This window comes from Thamnophis elegans, chromosome 1 (assembly GCF_009769535.1).
Source record: "Thamnophis elegans isolate rThaEle1 chromosome 1, rThaEle1.pri, whole genome shotgun sequence".
NCBI lineage: Eukaryota > Metazoa > Chordata > Lepidosauria > Squamata > Colubridae > Thamnophis > Thamnophis elegans.
This window is the reverse complement of record NC_045541.1, coordinates 100,358,202-100,376,257: the sequence shown is the minus strand read 5'-3', so window position 1 is coordinate 100,376,257 and position 18,056 is coordinate 100,358,202. Positions and strand designations below refer to the sequence as shown.

Below are 18,056 nucleotides of genomic sequence, written 5' to 3'. Positions count from 1 at the left end.
CAAGAATATAGCCTATTGATATATTAGATTCAATAATGGATAATAGAAGGTCCCAGAAGAAAGAGATGAACCAAAGTTTTCAGCTAGGATGATTTCAAAATTTACCAGAAATATTTGTAAACCTGCTGAAATGTTGCTAATTGTGAAATATGTTTTTTCAAAATATGGATTTGTTTAAAACAGGAAGAATAAATTTTTTGTAAATGAGGAATTGAAAGTAATGTTACACAGGTGTTACAGATAGTGACAGCTAGTGAGGTTGTGAAACATGTATGTGGTTAGAAGAACAGTATAAAGGATAGGATTCAAGATTGGCTTAGAGCTCTTTGATTTGCAGCAATCCTTGTAGGACTTGCTATTTCCCATAGGCGCTCTGCTTTAGTATTTTAAATCAGGTTATTATTGCTATTATATCTTTTATATCTATTCATTTCTAATATTCCAAATTATTAGAAACAATAAATCTCTGATCTTAAAGTAAGGATTTTTGCTTGTGTTTTTGCCTTTGTTTCCTATTGGAATTTTCTTATGACAGTTTTTGGTGCGTCGGGCCGGGAAAGGACGGTTGCTGGAAGAGATCTCGTGTCCATCTGGGATTATTTACAACTTCCTGGCTTTTGGCCTCCAGATCACCAGCCTGCTCCTATCAAACACAATCTACTTTGGATCAGAGGTAAGCTGGAAGCTCCCTCTTTGGGGACATAGAGTAGTTATATAGGGAAATTGCTGTGATTTAGTTAGCTAGCTAAAGCCTGTCTCACATTTGGCTGCAAGGGAAGGGTCACACCTGGACTTGCTTTAAGGACAGGTTTCTCCCTTACCTGTCATGCCTTCTGGGCAAAACAGTTGGGGCTGGTCCCGTGGCTGGGACCTCAGAAGGAGCTGACTCCCCTGGGAACTGATCACTCCCTTGTATTGGTAGTTGTGGTTGGGATCGTGCCCCTGTGTGTTTTACTATTTTGCCTTTCTTGAAAGATGAATACTTTCTTATGCCTCCTCTTCATTGATAACGTGTGGTAGGGTATAATCTTTTTGATATTTTATCATTTAATTGATATGTGTATTTTCTGAGATTGTGGTTTTTTTTCTGATGTAGCTATTATCACTGCCTCTTTTTTTGAGTTTTTTATAGACACTGTATGTATGTGTTTGCATTGTTATTGTGAAATGTTTCTTGAATCTCTTTTGACCAGATCTTTCCCATAGCCTTATTGTATGAGCTGGGTGGATTGTTATTCCTCCTGCCTTTATCCTTAGTGGTCATGTATAGGTTTTTTGGTTACATTGATTATGCCGAGTGTGTTTCCTTTAATGACTCCTGTGATAAGATTTTGAACATATGTCTCTTGATTATTTTGCTACTGCTTTCTCCTGATTAAGGTTATGCCTCAATGTAACTGGAGCATGCCTCTGTCGGAGTCCTTTTTGCCTTCTTCTCATTATCTATCATCTCTCTATTGACGCCTTTATTTTGAATTGTTTACTTCTTTACACTATGCTCAATTTGTTATATTGGTTTATTTTCTTCCTTGTCATTTAGTCTTCTTTATGATACTGCCTAATTTAATTGGAGGAAGGTTAACCTTGCTGCTAAGATTGAGTTTTCCATTCCTTCTTTTGTCTGAATTGCTATTTTTCATCCTGGGTACTTTTCCTTTGGCACTATGATTTTCTTTACCTGACCCTGTTTTTCCTTTCTGTCTTTCCTTATAATAAATTCAAATTATTAGTGTCTTTTAACTTGCTTTATAAATGTCTATATCCCAACTTAATTACTTCCTGCCATGTTGCCCCTTTTTCCTGTGGATAAGGGTCAGCTTGTTTGCTGTGCCTGCTACCTTCCTGTGGATAAGGGTCGGCTCTCTTACCAAGGTGGCACATCTTTCTGCTTCATTTTTCTTTGGGAAGGAGTTGATCTTTTCCATACATAGGACTGCCTTTGTTGGCAGGATTCAATTGCCTTTCATTTTCATGAAACAACTATCGGTAGTTCCCTGGGCTGTCTTAATGGAAGGAAATAAAGAAACAGAAAAAAAAGAAGGGAAGAGAAAAGAAGAAAGGAAACCAAATGCAAATACCTGCCCTTAGATCGGCAAGTGAATACTAATAGAAATACACTGAGATCCAATGTATCCAGTGAGATCAAGATCCATCAATGTAACCACAAGCGTATGAGGAAGTCCTTTTACATTGGCCTGTGGTCTAGAATTACATTCACTATTCATATAGTTAATGTGTGTTGCCTCTTTCTGCTCATTTTCTGTTGGATATTCTTGCTTTGTGATGGGGGGAGGGGAGTTCCTGATCTAAAATGGTTATGTCTATGATTTGGTAAAGACATCCTAGATGCCACCATGCAAACTTTTGCCAAACTTTTGGAACTTTCAGTGAATTTTTTTTTAGCCACGGAAGATTTAACTGCTTTCTAGTTTATTTCCAAGCTGCGAGCCCACAATCTTTGTCGTATTACATTGTAAACTGTACGAATAGACTTGGTTATGAATGTGACTCATTCATAGAGGAAGTCTTGCGTGTGTGTCTGTCTGGGGAATATTTGGACAAAGTTTTTACAAAAACAAAAAACCAAAAAAACTTACCCTGCTACAAATTTAAGCTGTGTAAAATACAACTAAAGGAATCTGGGTTTGGAAAAAAAAAAGAGGGGCGGAACATGCATAAAGAAATGATGCAATCTTTTTACCCATTGGGATTATAGAATTCATTATTCAATTTGTAATTTTTAAGCTTGTTCAGTGATGAGGGAGAAACAATTTAGCAATGTAATCATTAATTTGACTTCTTTCTTGATTTCTTTCCCTCCCCCAATTATAACTTTGCCTTGACTTTTCACTTTACAACGACTACGTAGTCATCTTTGTTTTTCTCTTGTCAGTAACTCACTGCATTTGACCATTAATTTCTTTCACACATCTTCCATATAATTTTTCTCATTTCTTTTCCTTGAAAAACACATGCTATTGCCTTTCTACTGAATGCATTAAACATATTACATCCTTGGCTTGGGAATTTGGGCATAATTGATTAAAATAATTTTAAGTAATGTTAAGGAGTACCTAAACCAAATAATATAGTGTCCTCTGTTCCAGATACTATTATGTTTCTGTTCCATGAAAAAAAGTGAATTTTAATCAGAGGATAGTAGAATATGCTATACATTAAGTGGATGAAAAATCAAATCAAGGATCTCCAATAAAGAATGCTGATTATGTTAAAGATCTGTTGGATGTGCTGCACCTACCCTCTCAAGTTGCTGTCGTGCAGTGCCTCTGCTCCTGTCTCTGAACACTGTGTATGGTGCAACTCTGACTGTACTGTTGATTCCATAGGGATGTGGCATCACCTGGATGGCTGCCCCATTTGTCCATGCTCTCTTTTGCCCTATCTTGTTCGTCTCCAACATGGGCCTGCCCATGTTGGCCATGAGGTAGTGTCTTCTGTTATCAACAAAAAAATTGTTTGCTCCTGGAGTTCATGTTCTGGCTAAAGATTTTTGCTCTACTTGTATTGTCTGCTTCTCCGGAGTCTGTGATGAACCTGGCTGACATATAAGCCTAACCTGCCCTTGTCACAACCTTAAAGACATGTCATTCAAAGGTTGCTGCTGTGCTTCCAAAAAAAAAAAAATAGACTCTACATCCTTGCCACACCATGGCAACTGGTGAAGGTATTTCAACAAAAGAATTACCTGGCTCCTTGTTGGAAGGGTTCATTCCAGATCATCTTGACCATCAATACTGCTGTGAAGTGTCAACATCTGTCCTCCTGGGTGCATGCTTTGCACAGTAAGAAAGTACCAATCCCAGACAAAGAAGCCACAACAGGGAGGCAAGTGCTAGTAACCTCTGCCCCTGCTCTCCATACAACCTACACCCAAAGCCACGCCAGCATCAAGTAACAAAAGACCACATTCATGGAAGCCCAGTGATGATTGCCAGAAACAGCCTGCATTAGGAGAGGTCTTCTGCCTGCAGTTTTGACCAGCACAGCTTTGCTCCTCTTCAGTAGCATGCTATATTAGTGTTGCACACACCACCATTCAAATGATTCAGCCTGGCTAAACCCCTTTTATGTATTTGCCTTGCTCAAATGCCTTTTAATCTCAAATGAAGGATTTGGTTTATTTCATTTACTTCCATAATTGATATAAGGTAGCTTATGTGCAGAAATTGATTTGTAAGTTGCCTTTTGTGTTGTAATTATGAACAAGAAGTGAGTATTGTGAGAACCAAGAAATATATCCTATTGATATATTCGATTCAATAAGTCCTATGGATAATAGAAGGCGCCAGAAGAAAGAGATATGAATCAAAGTTTTCCGTTAGGATGATTTCAAAATTTACCAGAGATATTTGTAAACCTGCTGAACTGTTGCTAACTGTGAAATATGTTTTTGCAAAATATGCACTTATATGGATTTGTTTAAAACAGGAAGAATGAAACTGTTGGAAATGAGGAATTGAAAGTAATGTTACACAGGGTTTACAGATAGGGACAGCTAGTGAGGTTGTGAAACATGTATGTGGTTAGAAGAACAGTATAAAGGATAGGATTCAAGATCGGCTCAGAGCTCTGATTTGTAGCAGTCCTTGTAGGACTTGATATTTCTCATTGGCCCTCTGCATTACTATTTTAAATCAGTGTATTATTGCTATTATATCTTTTATATCCATTCATTTCTAATGTTCCAAATTATTAGAAACAATAAACTTCTGATCTTAAAGTAAGAATTTTTGCTTGTGTTGTTGCCTATGTTCCTATTGGAATTTTCCTATGACACAGCTAATGATGAGAGAGCTCCAGCAACAGTGTCTTTAGGAAAACAGTGGAGTAGACTAGTGAGTTTAGTATGTAAACATAACGTTTTTCTTTACTTTATTTTAAATTCCAATTTTTTTGATATACAATAAAAATGTTTTGAAGTTTAGTAGAATAATATTTCATATTAGTAGTTTGATTTTAGAGACCAGTAATTTAACAGATCTTTTCTTTATACTCAGTTTCGTTGCCTTTCATGAATATTCTGTCATGTGCCCGAAATTTTTTTATTCCTATTTAGCACTCATAAAAGTTTTATATAAGGTTGGCATAATGACATGGGGTATAAAAAGTTGAGGCTTAGGATAAAAATACTGTTGTTCGGTTAAGATTATTGTGTTTATTTTAGGTTTAGAACATCTGATAAGACAACATATTTTTTATTATGTAGGTTGACTAGGAGACACAAAGAAGATGAATTCCCTTTTGGTCACTGCTGTCATTACTACCTTTGTTCTGGCTTTGTTCCTCCCTTCAGGTAAGTGAACCCCACGGTAAATGAAAACAGAATGATGACAATGCAGGGACCAGAAGAATAGAACAGGGAGGCAAAGGTGGCTCCTCATTCAAAGGGCTGTCTGGGTTTCAGTTTGATGGTTTGGAATTATATGGGTTATATAATAATGATAGAATAAATTATATTCCTTTGAATGACAGGTTCTTGGTTTGAATTGTCTGAAACTCTCTGCTGCTTTCTGAGTTTGCTTGTTTTTATGTAGAACAGTGTTTCTCAACCTTGGCAACTTGAAGATGTCCCGACTTCAACTCTCAGAACTTCCCAGCCAGCACTGCCTGGGGAATTCTGGGAGTTGAAGTCCAGACATCTTCAAGTTGCCAAGGTTGAGAAACACTGTTGTAGATGTTTCATTACCCTAATTAAAGTAACTAACTAACTACCCTATCATCAATGCTACTAAAGAGTGCTGTTTACTGTCAGTTTATATTCTGGTGTCTTGCCTTTCTGTGTGGGTGGGGGTGATCTTAGAGATTCTTTGGTTGGGCTGTTTACTGATGATTCTTTGGTAGTTTCTTGATTGTGGTATTGTTTGAAGTGGTTTGAAGTTAACCTTGGAGTTAATCTATGCCAGGGATGTCAAACGCAAGGCCTGCGGGCCGGATCCATCCCATAGGGTGTTTAGATCTGGCCTGCAGGCCCGCCCTGGAAACAACAAAGGACCAGCTCTAAGTGCTTCTGCCAGTGAAAACGGGGCTCGGAAGGACCACATGCAGCCCTCCCAGGCTCCATTTTGGGGCATGATGGCCTCCTGCAGCCATCTGTCAGTGAAAATGGAGCTTGGGAGGGGTAGGCACAGCCATCCCAGGCTCCATTTTTTGGCCACAAAAATGCAGCCCTCTGTCACCAAAAATGGAACTTGAAAGAGAGACACATGGCCCTCCTGGGCTCCATTTTCGGACTCAATGGCATCCTGAAGCTCTCTGCCAGTGAAAGCGGAGCCATGTGAGGAGGCTTGATAAGTGATATCAAGCTGGCCATGTCCATTCTTGCCATGCCTACCCTGACCACCTCCCCGGCCCTCCAAAGTCAAACACAACCCTGATATGGCTCTCAGTTAAATTGAGTTTGACACTGCAGATCTATACTGCTCTGAATGCGGAATACTGGGGGAGGTTCTGGGGTCTTTTCCCCTTTTGGGCTGGTTGATGCATAGCCTATAGATGTGTTAATGTCTATGTGTCTGTTGATGGCTGATTTGTCAGAGTGCCAGGCTTCTAGAAATTCCCTGGCATTTTTCAACTTGGCCTGGAATTTCTAGAAGGCTGGCACTTTGACAAATCAGCCATCAATAGACACATAGACTTTAACAACATCTGTAAGCTATGCCAACGAGTTAATCAAGTCAAGACACCAGAATATAACTGACAGCAAACAGCACTCCTTACAAGCATTGTGATGTGACTTAGTTAGGGTAATGAAATATCTGCAAGAAAACAATCTCAGAGAGCACCAAGGACCCCTCATTTTAACCCTGAGCTACAAATATTCTCCTTTATTGATGAAACTGTGTTTTATAAGCAGGCAAAGTCTTGGAGGCAATCCCAGAGATCCAGTTTCAATGGAACTCTTGTTCTTTTATTTTGTGGCATGTTTGACTCCTGGCAATTATGAACAAGTCGATGCAGATTCCATGCCAAAATTTTTGGAGATCTGTATTCTCCATGAACTCCGTCAGGAGCCAGCCGTGAAGCTGTGAATGATGGTGCAATGGTTGTAAATACATAGATTGGTGCAAAGCTGTTTTTTTACATTGTTTAAATGTTGAAAAAGTTGTTAAACAAATCAGTAAGAAAGGACTATTTATAATGTGTTTTCTAACAGAGATTCTGTTTCAGAAGGGAAAATTGTGTTTAGTTTCTTTTTTTCCTTGTTTATGTAGGAAATGCTTTAGTGTGCTATAATTGTCCATATGCGAACTGTGACCAAAATACAACCTGCACATATGGAGAAGATACTTGCTTAGTAGTACATCATAGTGAGTATTACTTTATCTCTTTTACATTTAATTTTTGAAGAAATATACAAATTCATTATTCTGATTTTTAGTCTGATTTTAATTGTTCTGAATAGTTTAATATGCAACACAATTAAGTCAGCAATAAAATATCAATATATAGTATCACTTGGAGGGAACAACCTCCCTTTGAGTCATTGTTTTACTTCTGGCAACTACCAAGACAAATCGCTGCAGTTTTCTGGACAAAGGTTTTTGGAAAGTAGTTTGCCATTGCCTCCTTTGCAGGCTTAAAAAGAATGATTGGCCCTGAAAAGGTTGAAGTAATTTCCTTCTCCCCCAAAATTTTGTGAATTTAGTTGGAGCGACAACAGCAATTCTGCTGGTATTTTTTGTTTCAACTTTTTGTGTTCTAAGAACAGTTGGAAATATGCTACAGAAGTTACATTTGTACTAGTACCGTAAGCGGTTGTTTTACTAAAACAGTGCTTAACTATGACATAAATATTTTTAGTTTGTGGCTAATAATTCATTGCTTATTTTACTTTTTCCCTTTACTGTGGCGGGAAAAAATGAATATTTCTTATTTAGCTTAAAGCTGTTGTCGAAAGGTGGAATAAAGAATAATTGAACAGAGACGGTAAATCTTAATCTTATTTGATTAATGATTTGGACCAATTCAAAATCTTTAAAGCAGCTTTTTAAAAATTTCATTTTGTGATTTTATACAGAAAAGTAGGATATAAAAGAGACCAAGAATATCATCTAAGGGACTGTTGTGTTTAAGTTTAACAGCCTATAAAAAGATTATGAAATTGCTGAACATACCTTTTCTGCCTGTATAACATAATAAACTTTATTTTAATTAAGTAGGATACAACCTAACTTTGCAATCTTGTTTTTTTTTTAAGGTAGAGGAAGTTTGTCTCGCTGCTGGTAGAAATTCTCGCTTTAATAACATTCTATTTCATTGATTTCAAGTTGAATAACTTCCACTCCAGGTGCTGCAACCAGGATTTGTGTAACAATTCTCCAAATGTTGTAGCTAGCAAGATAGTCTGTGTGGGGCTTTGTTGCTGACTATATTCATATGTTTAAAGTCTCAAGTGGGGAAACTGAAATGGGCCTGTTTTTTCAGTTTCAAAAGATAAGGACCCTGGTATCTTTCAGAAAGTGTTTCCTGCTGGAGAAGATAAATTATTAGGATACAATATTCAGTAGATAAAATTATTTGATATGCTACACTTTCATATTTTTTCCTTTCTGTACTCATTTCTATTTGGAAACTTTACATTTAATCTGTAGACATTCATGTAGCCAAAGGTGGACATATAAAGGTTGCCTGTGTTGTTTTAAATTTCATTAAATTGCCAATCCCATTTTAACTGTAAGCAATTGTTGCAATAAAAGTGCTAGTGTACATTTACATGCGGATTGATTTTTTTTGTTTACCTTGAGGTAGGGATGAAATTCGTCAGGTTCTGACAGGTTCTGGAGAACAGGTAGTGAAAATTTTGAGTAGTTTGAAAAACCGGCAAATACCACCTCCGGCTGGCCCCAGAGTGTAGTGATAATGGAGATTTTGCAATATCCTTCCCCCAGGAATTGGGAGGGAATGGAGATTTTGCAGTACCCTCCCCTGGAGTGGGGTGGGAATGAATATTTTGCAATATCCTTTCCTTGCCATCCCACCAAGCACTGGTAGGTTACACTTACCTTCACTACAGGTTTCCTGATTGGGCGTGCGCGTGTTTCCGTTCACACATGTGCCTGACTTGCGCTTGCATGTTATGCACAATCCACCACCCCTTCGACCACCAGGTGATTGTCTGGGCTGGCGGAGGCACTACATGCTGTGTGCGTGTTGCACAATTTGCTTTTTGCCATAAAACAGTGTATAAAGCGGTGGGGTGGGGGCCAAAAGAGCCACTGAACTGGTTCAATAGAGTTTGGCTACAACCATAAGGTATATTGAAATACAGTTCCTATATATTTGGAAGAAAATCCCCATTGAATATAAGCTTACAGGTTAATTCCATTGTAGTCCTGACTCCTGCCAGATTTGGATATAAACTTTGTAACCACTTTCATGTCTATAATAATTTTCATTATCGTTTCTATTGATCATTTTAATTTGAAATCACCAAGGACCGACCAGTCCTAATTATATTACAGCTTTAAGGATATAATATTTTTAAAACTACATATACTTAGGAGTTGTAGTATAGATACATTCTACATTCCCTTTTATTCTGAAAGTTCTCACTTTCTATAGAAAATAATAGTTTACCTAGGAAATACCAAGGATATACATGTTGGCTCTCTTCAGTTTGATAGGCTACAATGTATTTGGCTACTTTATGGTTAAGAAGGCATTGGGTCAACACTGCCAATGGATTAATTCAGAAAACACTGATTAAATCATGGACTATTGTACCCAGTAAAAACAGGCAAAATTCAAGGGAATTGAAATCAGTTTGCGTATTGGTAGTAAAATATTATCAAATTACCAATGTAAAAAGGAATATAGTCTTCATTGCTTGCAATTTTGCATAATAGTACCTATTCTTTCATACCAGAACATGCTATTTGTCAGTTAACAAGTTTACAATGCTTCTTTCCCCCAGTTTGTGTGGTCCTTTAAATGATATTTATGATTTCTGGGATCAGAAGGTTCCAAGATTTAAAAAAATGGAAACACAGTATTGTAAACAAATTCTTGCTGGTTAAAAACTCCCCTTTAGTAATGTTTTATATACTGAAAGGTTGAAGTAGGCATATACTGTTGTTCCATTATTATTGTTTTATATTAGTTCCTACTTAAAGCAGCATTGGAAATTCACATTTTTCATCTCTCATTCCACATACCTTGTACGCAGAATAAACTATCTGGAATAAAAAATGGTGGTGCATTGGTTTACCTTCTGTTTAGGTGTTCAAACACGTCTCCGGATCTGACTTGGAAAGCACATATAGATAAACCTAAATAATCAGTCACTTTTATACATAGTTTTACTGCAGTAATACAAACGGACGAGTGCAATATTGCATTTCAAGTGAAGACTTCTGTCATCATGAACTGGCGACTGCCAAGTACCCTGTGAGAAGGTGCACAAACGAGCAAACATCTTGGGCTTGTTCCTATTGCTATTCTGTAACTGACATACTGTGCACCGCACCCTGGAATAAAACAAATAAAACGTAAAGCCAAGGAAATAGTTCCTTATCTATCTAGCCACCGATCTCCATCAAGTGTGCAGCCAATCAGGATCAGTAAACCTGTCCCTGGCCAATGGACAAATAGCCTAGGTTGGCCCCATTTTTTCTCCAGGTATATACATTAATTTCCCGATGTTGAGAGGGCCAGGCGAGGTCTGAGAAGTTCGGACAAGTGTCCTTCCCGTTGTGACGCGGTGGGGAATCATCTTTGCTTATCTGTGTTGTTTAAGCGTTCCCTTGTAAGTATTCGCTGGTTTCCGTCCTGTGAAAATGAAGCCTCCGGCACGGCGTTTGATTTTTAGTTCAGTTTCTCAAATTCTTCTTTGAAATCCGCTAGCCGGATAGTAGCTTGAGTCAGGCGACATGCAGGTCGTTTTTCGGTGGCATAGCGTGGACGTCAACCCAGCGATCCTCAGGCTTTAGCTTGGATTTAGGGCGGGATTGGATAGCAAGAGACACAAAAGAAATGCCAAGCGTGTGAAGAGGCAAATATAAAATAAACAGTGGTTTACATAGGGTTAGCGTTGTTTTGTTGCTTTGTTTAGGTAAGAACTCCAAAGTTAACCTCCTCTCTCTCTCTCCTCGGGGTACACAGTTTTTTAAAAAACTTTTCAGCTGGTTTTCTGCACTTAGTGAAGAAAGTTAAGGGAAGTGGGGTGGCCGCCTCCAAACCAAAGCTGAAAAGTAGAAGCGGGCAAGCATTTGGATTGTTTCAAAATAGTTATTAATGGACACGCGAATCTGACAGCTGTATCCAGCTGTTCAGAGCAGCCCGGAGCGTCCCAAACCTTTGCTCCACTCAAAGGCACGTCCACAAGAACAAAGAAAGCATGCTTATGCCAGATTTAGACTTGGTGAAGCTCTGAGCTAGATAAAAGATTTTAGGCTCCTCTATATTATACCGCAAGGACTCTCAAGTGCATGCCGAACAGGATCTTGGATCATCATCATCATCATCACCACCACCACCACCACCACCACTACACACAAACATATACTGTATGTGTTTTGCCAGTTTTGTCTAGTCTAATGGTTAAGGCAGTGGTAAAATTCAAATTATTTACTACGGTTCTGTGGGCATGGCTTGGTGGATGTGGCAAAGGGAAAGATACTGCAAAATCCCCATTTCCTCTCCACTCTGGGGCCAGCTAGAGGTGATACCCTATTTTTCAGAATATAAGACGTTCCGAAGTATAAGACGCACCTAGATTTTGGGGAGGAAAACAAGGGAAAAATATCTGCCTCTGCCTCTGAGCAATTTGCCTCCTTGCAACAAACAATACAGACAATATACACTGTTTCTAGTGTTATATTTCAAACTATACTTGTACAGATGCGTTAAAATTGATGTGCTTTCTGCAAGTATAGGTTGTTCTCTGCTATTTAAAAGAATAGCACTTTTTATAACAATAGCATGGGGCCTCTTCAGATCAAGCATTTATTTTAAAAGCTTCTTCATTTTGTTAAGTTGTCTAGAATAATAATAAAGCAGTCTTTAAAAAAATAAGTCTAATAATTTGAACATTCTATAGGCATTTATAGTTCTTGACTTACCTCCTTGCTGCAAACAGCCTATCCCTTTGGGCCTCTGCCTCTCAGCAATTTGCCCCGTGGAACAAACAGCAAGGTTGACTTTCAATTTCTCCCGATCATCAGGGGTTACAGGCTGCAAGGGTTGCTATAGTTTATTAAAGCCTCCAAAATCCTTCATTTGCTGCAAAGAGGTAAATTGTTGCAAAGAGGCCAAAGGGTTGGGGCCAGTAGGTGGCTGGGGTTACATTCAGTGTATAAGGCACACTTAAATTTTCACCCACTTTTTAGGGGGGGAGGGGAAGATGCATCTTATACTATGAAAAATATGGTACTTGCTGGTTCTCCAAACTACTCAAAATTTCCGCTAACGGTTTTCCAGAACCTGTCACAACCCTGCTGAATTTCATCCCTGGGTTAAGGTACCAGGGTAGAAACTCAGAGGACTGTACTTCTAGTCTAGCCTTGAGAATAAAAGCTGGCTGAGTGACTTTAGGCTATTCACTCTCAGCTCAATTTGCCTCAACAGGGTGGTGGTTTGTGGAAAAATAGGAGGAAGGTGTGTTAGGTATGTTCACAGCCTTGAATTTTTTTAAACATAATAAAGCAGGATATAAGGAAGTAATATAGGCTTTTCAATTACTAGTAAATATTTAAAATGGCACATCCAAATTGAATGACTCATGTGCAAATCAGAAAACCGATATCAGATACAACTTATTAATTTTTTCCTTAGTTTCTCAGAAATAAAATTTGTGTTTATTAAATTTATATGCCAGCCATCCCATTTTAGATGACTTTAGATTTAAATTCTTAAGATAATAAATATTGCCATTAAAACATAACAAAAATGGCTAGAGAAGGGAGGAAAACAGGATGGAGGTAGAATGTTTTCTCAGTCCATTCACCGCTTCCACTATGACACGCTCCATTGATTTAAACTATTTAGATGAGGGAATAGAAGGGAAGTCATCAAATTTGCAGATAACACTAAACAGGCAGGATAGCCCAAACCCAGAAGATAGACTCAAGATCCAGATGAATCTCGAAAGACTTGGACCCGATTTAACAAAATGAAATTCAATGTAGAGAAAAGTAAGGTTTTACACTTAGGCAAGAAAAACCAAATGTACAGGTACAGATTAGGTGAAATGTAGCTCAATAGCAATAACTGTGAGAGGGAATTGGCGTCCTAGTGGACAATCATTTAAATGTTGGTCAACTGTTTCATGTCATTATGCAGAAAATCAATTAAAATTATACGGGTAATGATGAGAGATCTCCAGCAAGAGTGTCTTTAGGAAAACAATGGAGTAGAGTGGTGAGTTTAGTATGTAAACATAATGTTTTTCTTTACTTTATGTTAAATTCCATTTTTTTATATACAATATAAAATGTTTTGAAGTTTAGTTAGAAATAATATTCATATTAGTGGCTTGATTTAACAGTTATTTAGTTATTTAGTTATTAACAATTATTTAACAGGTTTTTCTTCATACTCAGTGTCGTTGCCTTTCATGAATATTCTGTCATGTGCCCCCCAAAAATATATTCCTATTTAGCACTCACAAAAAGTTTTATATAAGGCTGGCATGATGACATGGGTATAGAAAGTTGAGGCTTAGGATCCAAATACTGTTGTTCAGTTAAGATTATTGTGTTTATTTTAGGTTTACAACATCTGATAAGACAACATATTTTTTTATTAGTAGGTTGACTAGGAGACACAAAGAAGATGAATTCCCTTTTGGTCACTGCTGTCATTACTACCTTTGTTCCGGCTTTCTTCCCTCCCTTCAGGTAAGTGAACCCCACAGTAAATGGAAACAGAATGATGACAATGCAGGGACCAGAAGAATAGAACAGAGAGGCAAAGGTGGCTCCGCATTCAAAGGGCTGTCTGGCTTTCAGTTTGATGATTTGGAATTATATGGATTATAAAATAATGATAGAAGCAATTATATTCCTTTGAATGACAGATTCTTGGTTTGAATTGTCTGAAACTCTCTGCTCCTCTCTCAGCTTGCTTGTTTTCTTATAAATCAGTGTTTCTCAACCTTGGCAACTTGAAGATGTCTGAACTTCAACTCTCAGAATTTCCCAGCCAGCACTGGCTGGGGAATTCTGGAGTTGAAGTCCAGACATCTTCAAGATGCCAAGGTTGAGAAACACTGTTGTAGATGTTTCATTACCTAACTACCTATCATCAATGCTACTAAAGAGTGCTGTTTACTGTCAGTTTATATTCTGGTGTCTTGCCTGTCTGGGTGGGTGGGGTGGTCTTAGAAATTATTTGGTTCGGCTGTTTAGTGATGGTAGTTTCTTGATTGTGGTATTTCTTACTTGATTGTTGGTTTGAAGTTAACCTTGGAGTTAATCTATGCTAGGGATGTCAAACGCAAGGCCTGCGGGCTGGACCCAGCCCATAGGGTGTTTAGAGCTGGCCTGTGGGCCGGCCCTGGAAACAACAAAGGACCCAACTTTCAGTGCTTCTGCCAGTGAAAATGGAGCTCGGAAGGACCACATGAAGCCCTCCCAGGCTCCATTTTGGGCCATGATGGCCTCCTGCAGCCTCTGTCAGTGAAAATGGAGGTTGGGGAGGGCATGCACAGCCCTCCTGGGCTCCATTTTCAGACTCAATGGCCTCATGCAGCTCTCTGCCAGTGAAACGGAGCTCACAAGGCCATGTGAGGAGCCTTGATAAGTGACATCGAGCTGGCCATGTCTATCCTTGCCATGCCTACCCTCACCACCTCCCCGGCCCTCGAAGTCAAACACAACCCTGATTTGGCTCTCAATGAAATTGAGTTTGACACTGCAGATCTATACTGCTCTGAATGCGGAATACTGGGGGAGGTTCTGGGGTCTTTTCCCCTTTTGGGCTGGTGATGCATAGTCTATAGATGTTGTAATGTCTATGTGTCTGTTGATGGCTGATTTGTCAGAGTGCCAGGCTTCTAGAAATTCCCTGGCATTTTTCAACTTGGCCTGGAATTCCTAGAAGGCTGGCACTTTGACAAATCAGCCATCAATAGACACATAGACTTTAACAACATCTGTAAACTATGCAAACGAGTTAATCAAGTCAAGACACCAGAATATAAACTGACAGCAAACAGCACTCCTTACAAGCATTGATGATGTGACTTAGTTAAGGTAATGAAATATCTGCACTGCCCCACCAGCCATTAACCTCACCACACATCACTAAAAACAAGCAATCTCAAAGAGCACCAAGGACCCCTCATTTTAACCCTGAGCTAAAAATATTCTCCTTTATTGATGAAACTGTGTTTTATAAGCAGGCAAAGTGTTGAAGCAATCCCAGAGATCCAGTTTCAATGGAACTCTTGTTCTTTTTATTTTGTGTGCATGTTTGACTCCTGGCAATTATATGAACAAGTCGATGCAGATTCCATGCCAAACTTTTTGGAGATCTGTATTCTCCATGAACTCCGTCAGAAGCCAGTTGTGAAGCTGTGAATGATGGTGCAATGGTTGTAAACACATGGATTGGTGCAAAGCTGTTTTTTAACATTGTTTAAATGGTGAACAGTTGCTAAACAAAACAGTAAGAAAGGACTATTTATAATTTGTTTTCTAACAGAGATTCTGTTTCAGAAGAGGAAATTGTGTTTAGTTTCTTTTTTTCCTTGTTTATTTAGGCAATGCTTTAGTGTGCTATAATTGTCTGCTTGAGAAATGTGACCGAATGAAAACCTGCCCAAGTGTACTAAATACTTGCTTAATAATATATCACAGTGAGTATTACTTTATTTTTTAAAAAAATTATTTTTGAAGAAACATACAAATTCATTAATCTGATTTTTAGATTGATTTTATTTGTTCTGAGTAGTTTAATATACACACAATGAAGTCAGCACTAAAATATTGATATATAGTATCACTTGGAGGGAACAATCTCTCTTTGAGTCATTTTTGTTTTATTTCTGGCAACTACCAAAAGAAATCGCTGCAGTTTTCTGGACAAGGTTTTTGGAAGTAGTTTGCCATTGCCTCCTTTGCAGGCTTAAAAAGAATGATTGGCCCTGAAAAGGTTGAAGTAATTTCCTTCTCCTCCCAAATTTTGTGAATTTAGTTGGGAGTGACAACAGTTATTCTTCTGGTATTTTTTGTTTCCAACTTTTTTGTTTTCTAAGAACAGTTGGAAATATGCTACAGAAGTTACATTTGTACTAGTACCGTTAAGTGCTTGTTTTACTAAACAAGTGCTTAACTATGACATAAATATTTTTAGTGGGTGGCTATAATTCATTGTTTATTTTACTTTTTCCTTTACTGTGGTGGGCAAATCTTAATCTTATTTGATCAATGATTTGGACCAATTCAAAATCTTAAAGCAGCTTTTTAAAAATTTCATGTTGCAATTTTATACAGAAATGTAGGATATAAAAGAGACCAAGAATATCATCTAAGGGACTGTTGTGTTTAGTTTAACAGCCTATAAAAGATTATGAAATTGCTGAACATACCTTTTCTGCCTGTATAGATATAAAACTTTTATTTTTAATTAAGTAGGATACAACCTAACTTTGCAATCTTGTTTTGTTTTTTTTTTTAAGGTGGAGGAAGTTTGTCTACCTGCTGGACAAGTTCTCGTTGTGATGTAAATTCTATTTCACTTGGTTTACATTTGAGTAACTTCAAGTTCAGGTGCTGCAACCAGGATTTGTGTAACAATTCTCCAAATGTTGTAGCTAGCAAGATAGTCCTGTGTGGGGCTTTGTTGCTGACTATTATTCATATGTTAAAGTCTCTAGTGGGGAACTGAAATGGGGCCTTGTTTTTCAGTTTAAAAGATAGGGAACCCTGGTATCTTTTCAGAAAGTGTTCCTGCTGGAGAAGATTAAATTATTAGGATACAATATTCAGTAGATAAATTTGATATGCTACACTTTTCATATTTTTTCTTTCTTTACTCAATTTCTATTTGGAAATTTACATTTAATCCATAAGACATTCATGTAGCCAAAGGTGGACATATAAAGGTTGCCTGTGTTGTTTTAAATTTCATTAAATTGCCAATCCCATTTTAACTTGTAAGGAATTGTTGCAATAAAAGTGCTATTGTACATTATGTGTGGATTGATTGTTTTTGTTTACCTTGAGGCAGGGATGAAATTCATCGGGTTCTGACAGGTTCTGGAGAACCGGTAGTGGAAATTTTGAGTAGTTTGGAAAACTGGCAAATACCACCTCTGGCTGGCCCCTGAGTGGGGGTGGTAATGCAGATTTTGCAATATGCTTCCACCAGGAATTGGGAGGGAATGGAGATTTTGCAATATCCTTCCACCAGGAGGGAATGGAGATTTTGCAATATCCTTCCACCAGGAGGGAATGGAGATTTTGCAATATCCTTCCACCAGGAATTGGGAGGGAATGGAGATTTTGCAATATCCTTCCACCAGGAATTGGGAGGGAATGGAGATTTTGCAATATCCTTCCACCAGGAGGGAATGGAGATTTTGCAATATCCTTCCACCAGGAATTGGGAGGGAATGGAGATTTGCAGTATCCTTCCCCTGGAGTGGGGTGGGAATGAATATTTGCAATATCCTTTCCTTGCCATGCCCACAAAGCAAGCAGGCACAATCCACACCTCTTCAACAACCAGCTAATTGTTGGGGGCTCACGCAAGCACCACATGCTTTGCATGTCTGTGCAATTTGCTTTTTGCCATAAAAACTGGTATAGAGCCGGGGGGGGGGGGCTGTACCAGTTCGACCGAACCAGCAGCAATCACCTCTGCCAACAAGCCACACCCATAGAACTGGTAGTAAAAAAAATTGAATTTCACCCACTGCCCTTAGGCTCTTTCTGATGCCACAAATGAAGCTTCTCCATTCTAGTCATAACAGTGAATGACACATTATCTCCCTGCCACTTTTGTGGGTGGTTTCTTATCAATATTTAGTGGCTTGTCTGTGATTAAATTAACTTTCCAAATTCATACCATTCCCAATAAGCACTTTGAAGTCT

General features: G+C 38.3%; 1 protein-coding gene across 1 annotated transcript; it reads left to right on the top strand.

Moving 5' to 3' along the window:
* The first annotated feature begins 277 nt into the window (after positions 1-277).
* On the top strand, positions 278-16,849 carry LOC116505662 (CD59 glycoprotein-like). The gene is made up of 5 exons (XM_032213012.1): positions 278-395; positions 536-673; positions 5,228-5,314; positions 7,233-7,328; positions 16,640-16,849. Exons 3-5 carry the CDS (start codon positions 5,251-5,253, stop codon positions 16,846-16,848), a joined length of 369 nt encoding a protein of 122 aa, XP_032068903.1. The 5' UTR covers positions 278-395; positions 536-673; positions 5,228-5,250; the 3' UTR covers position 16,849.
* Positions 16,850-18,056: the final 1,207 nt, after the last annotated feature.

Coding starts and splice junctions, on each gene's coding strand:
- LOC116505662 (XM_032213012.1), top strand. CDS start 5,251: ATGAATTCCCTTTTGGTCACTGCTGTCATTACTACCTTTGTTCTGGCT. Junction 5,315..7,232: donor GGCTTTGTTCCTCCCTTCAG/GTAAGTGAACCC, acceptor TTGTTTATGTAG/GAAATGCTTTAGTGTGCTAT. Junction 7,329..16,639: donor TTGCTTAGTAGTACATCATA/GTGAGTATTACT, acceptor TTTTTTTTTAAG/GTGGAGGAAGTTTGTCTACC.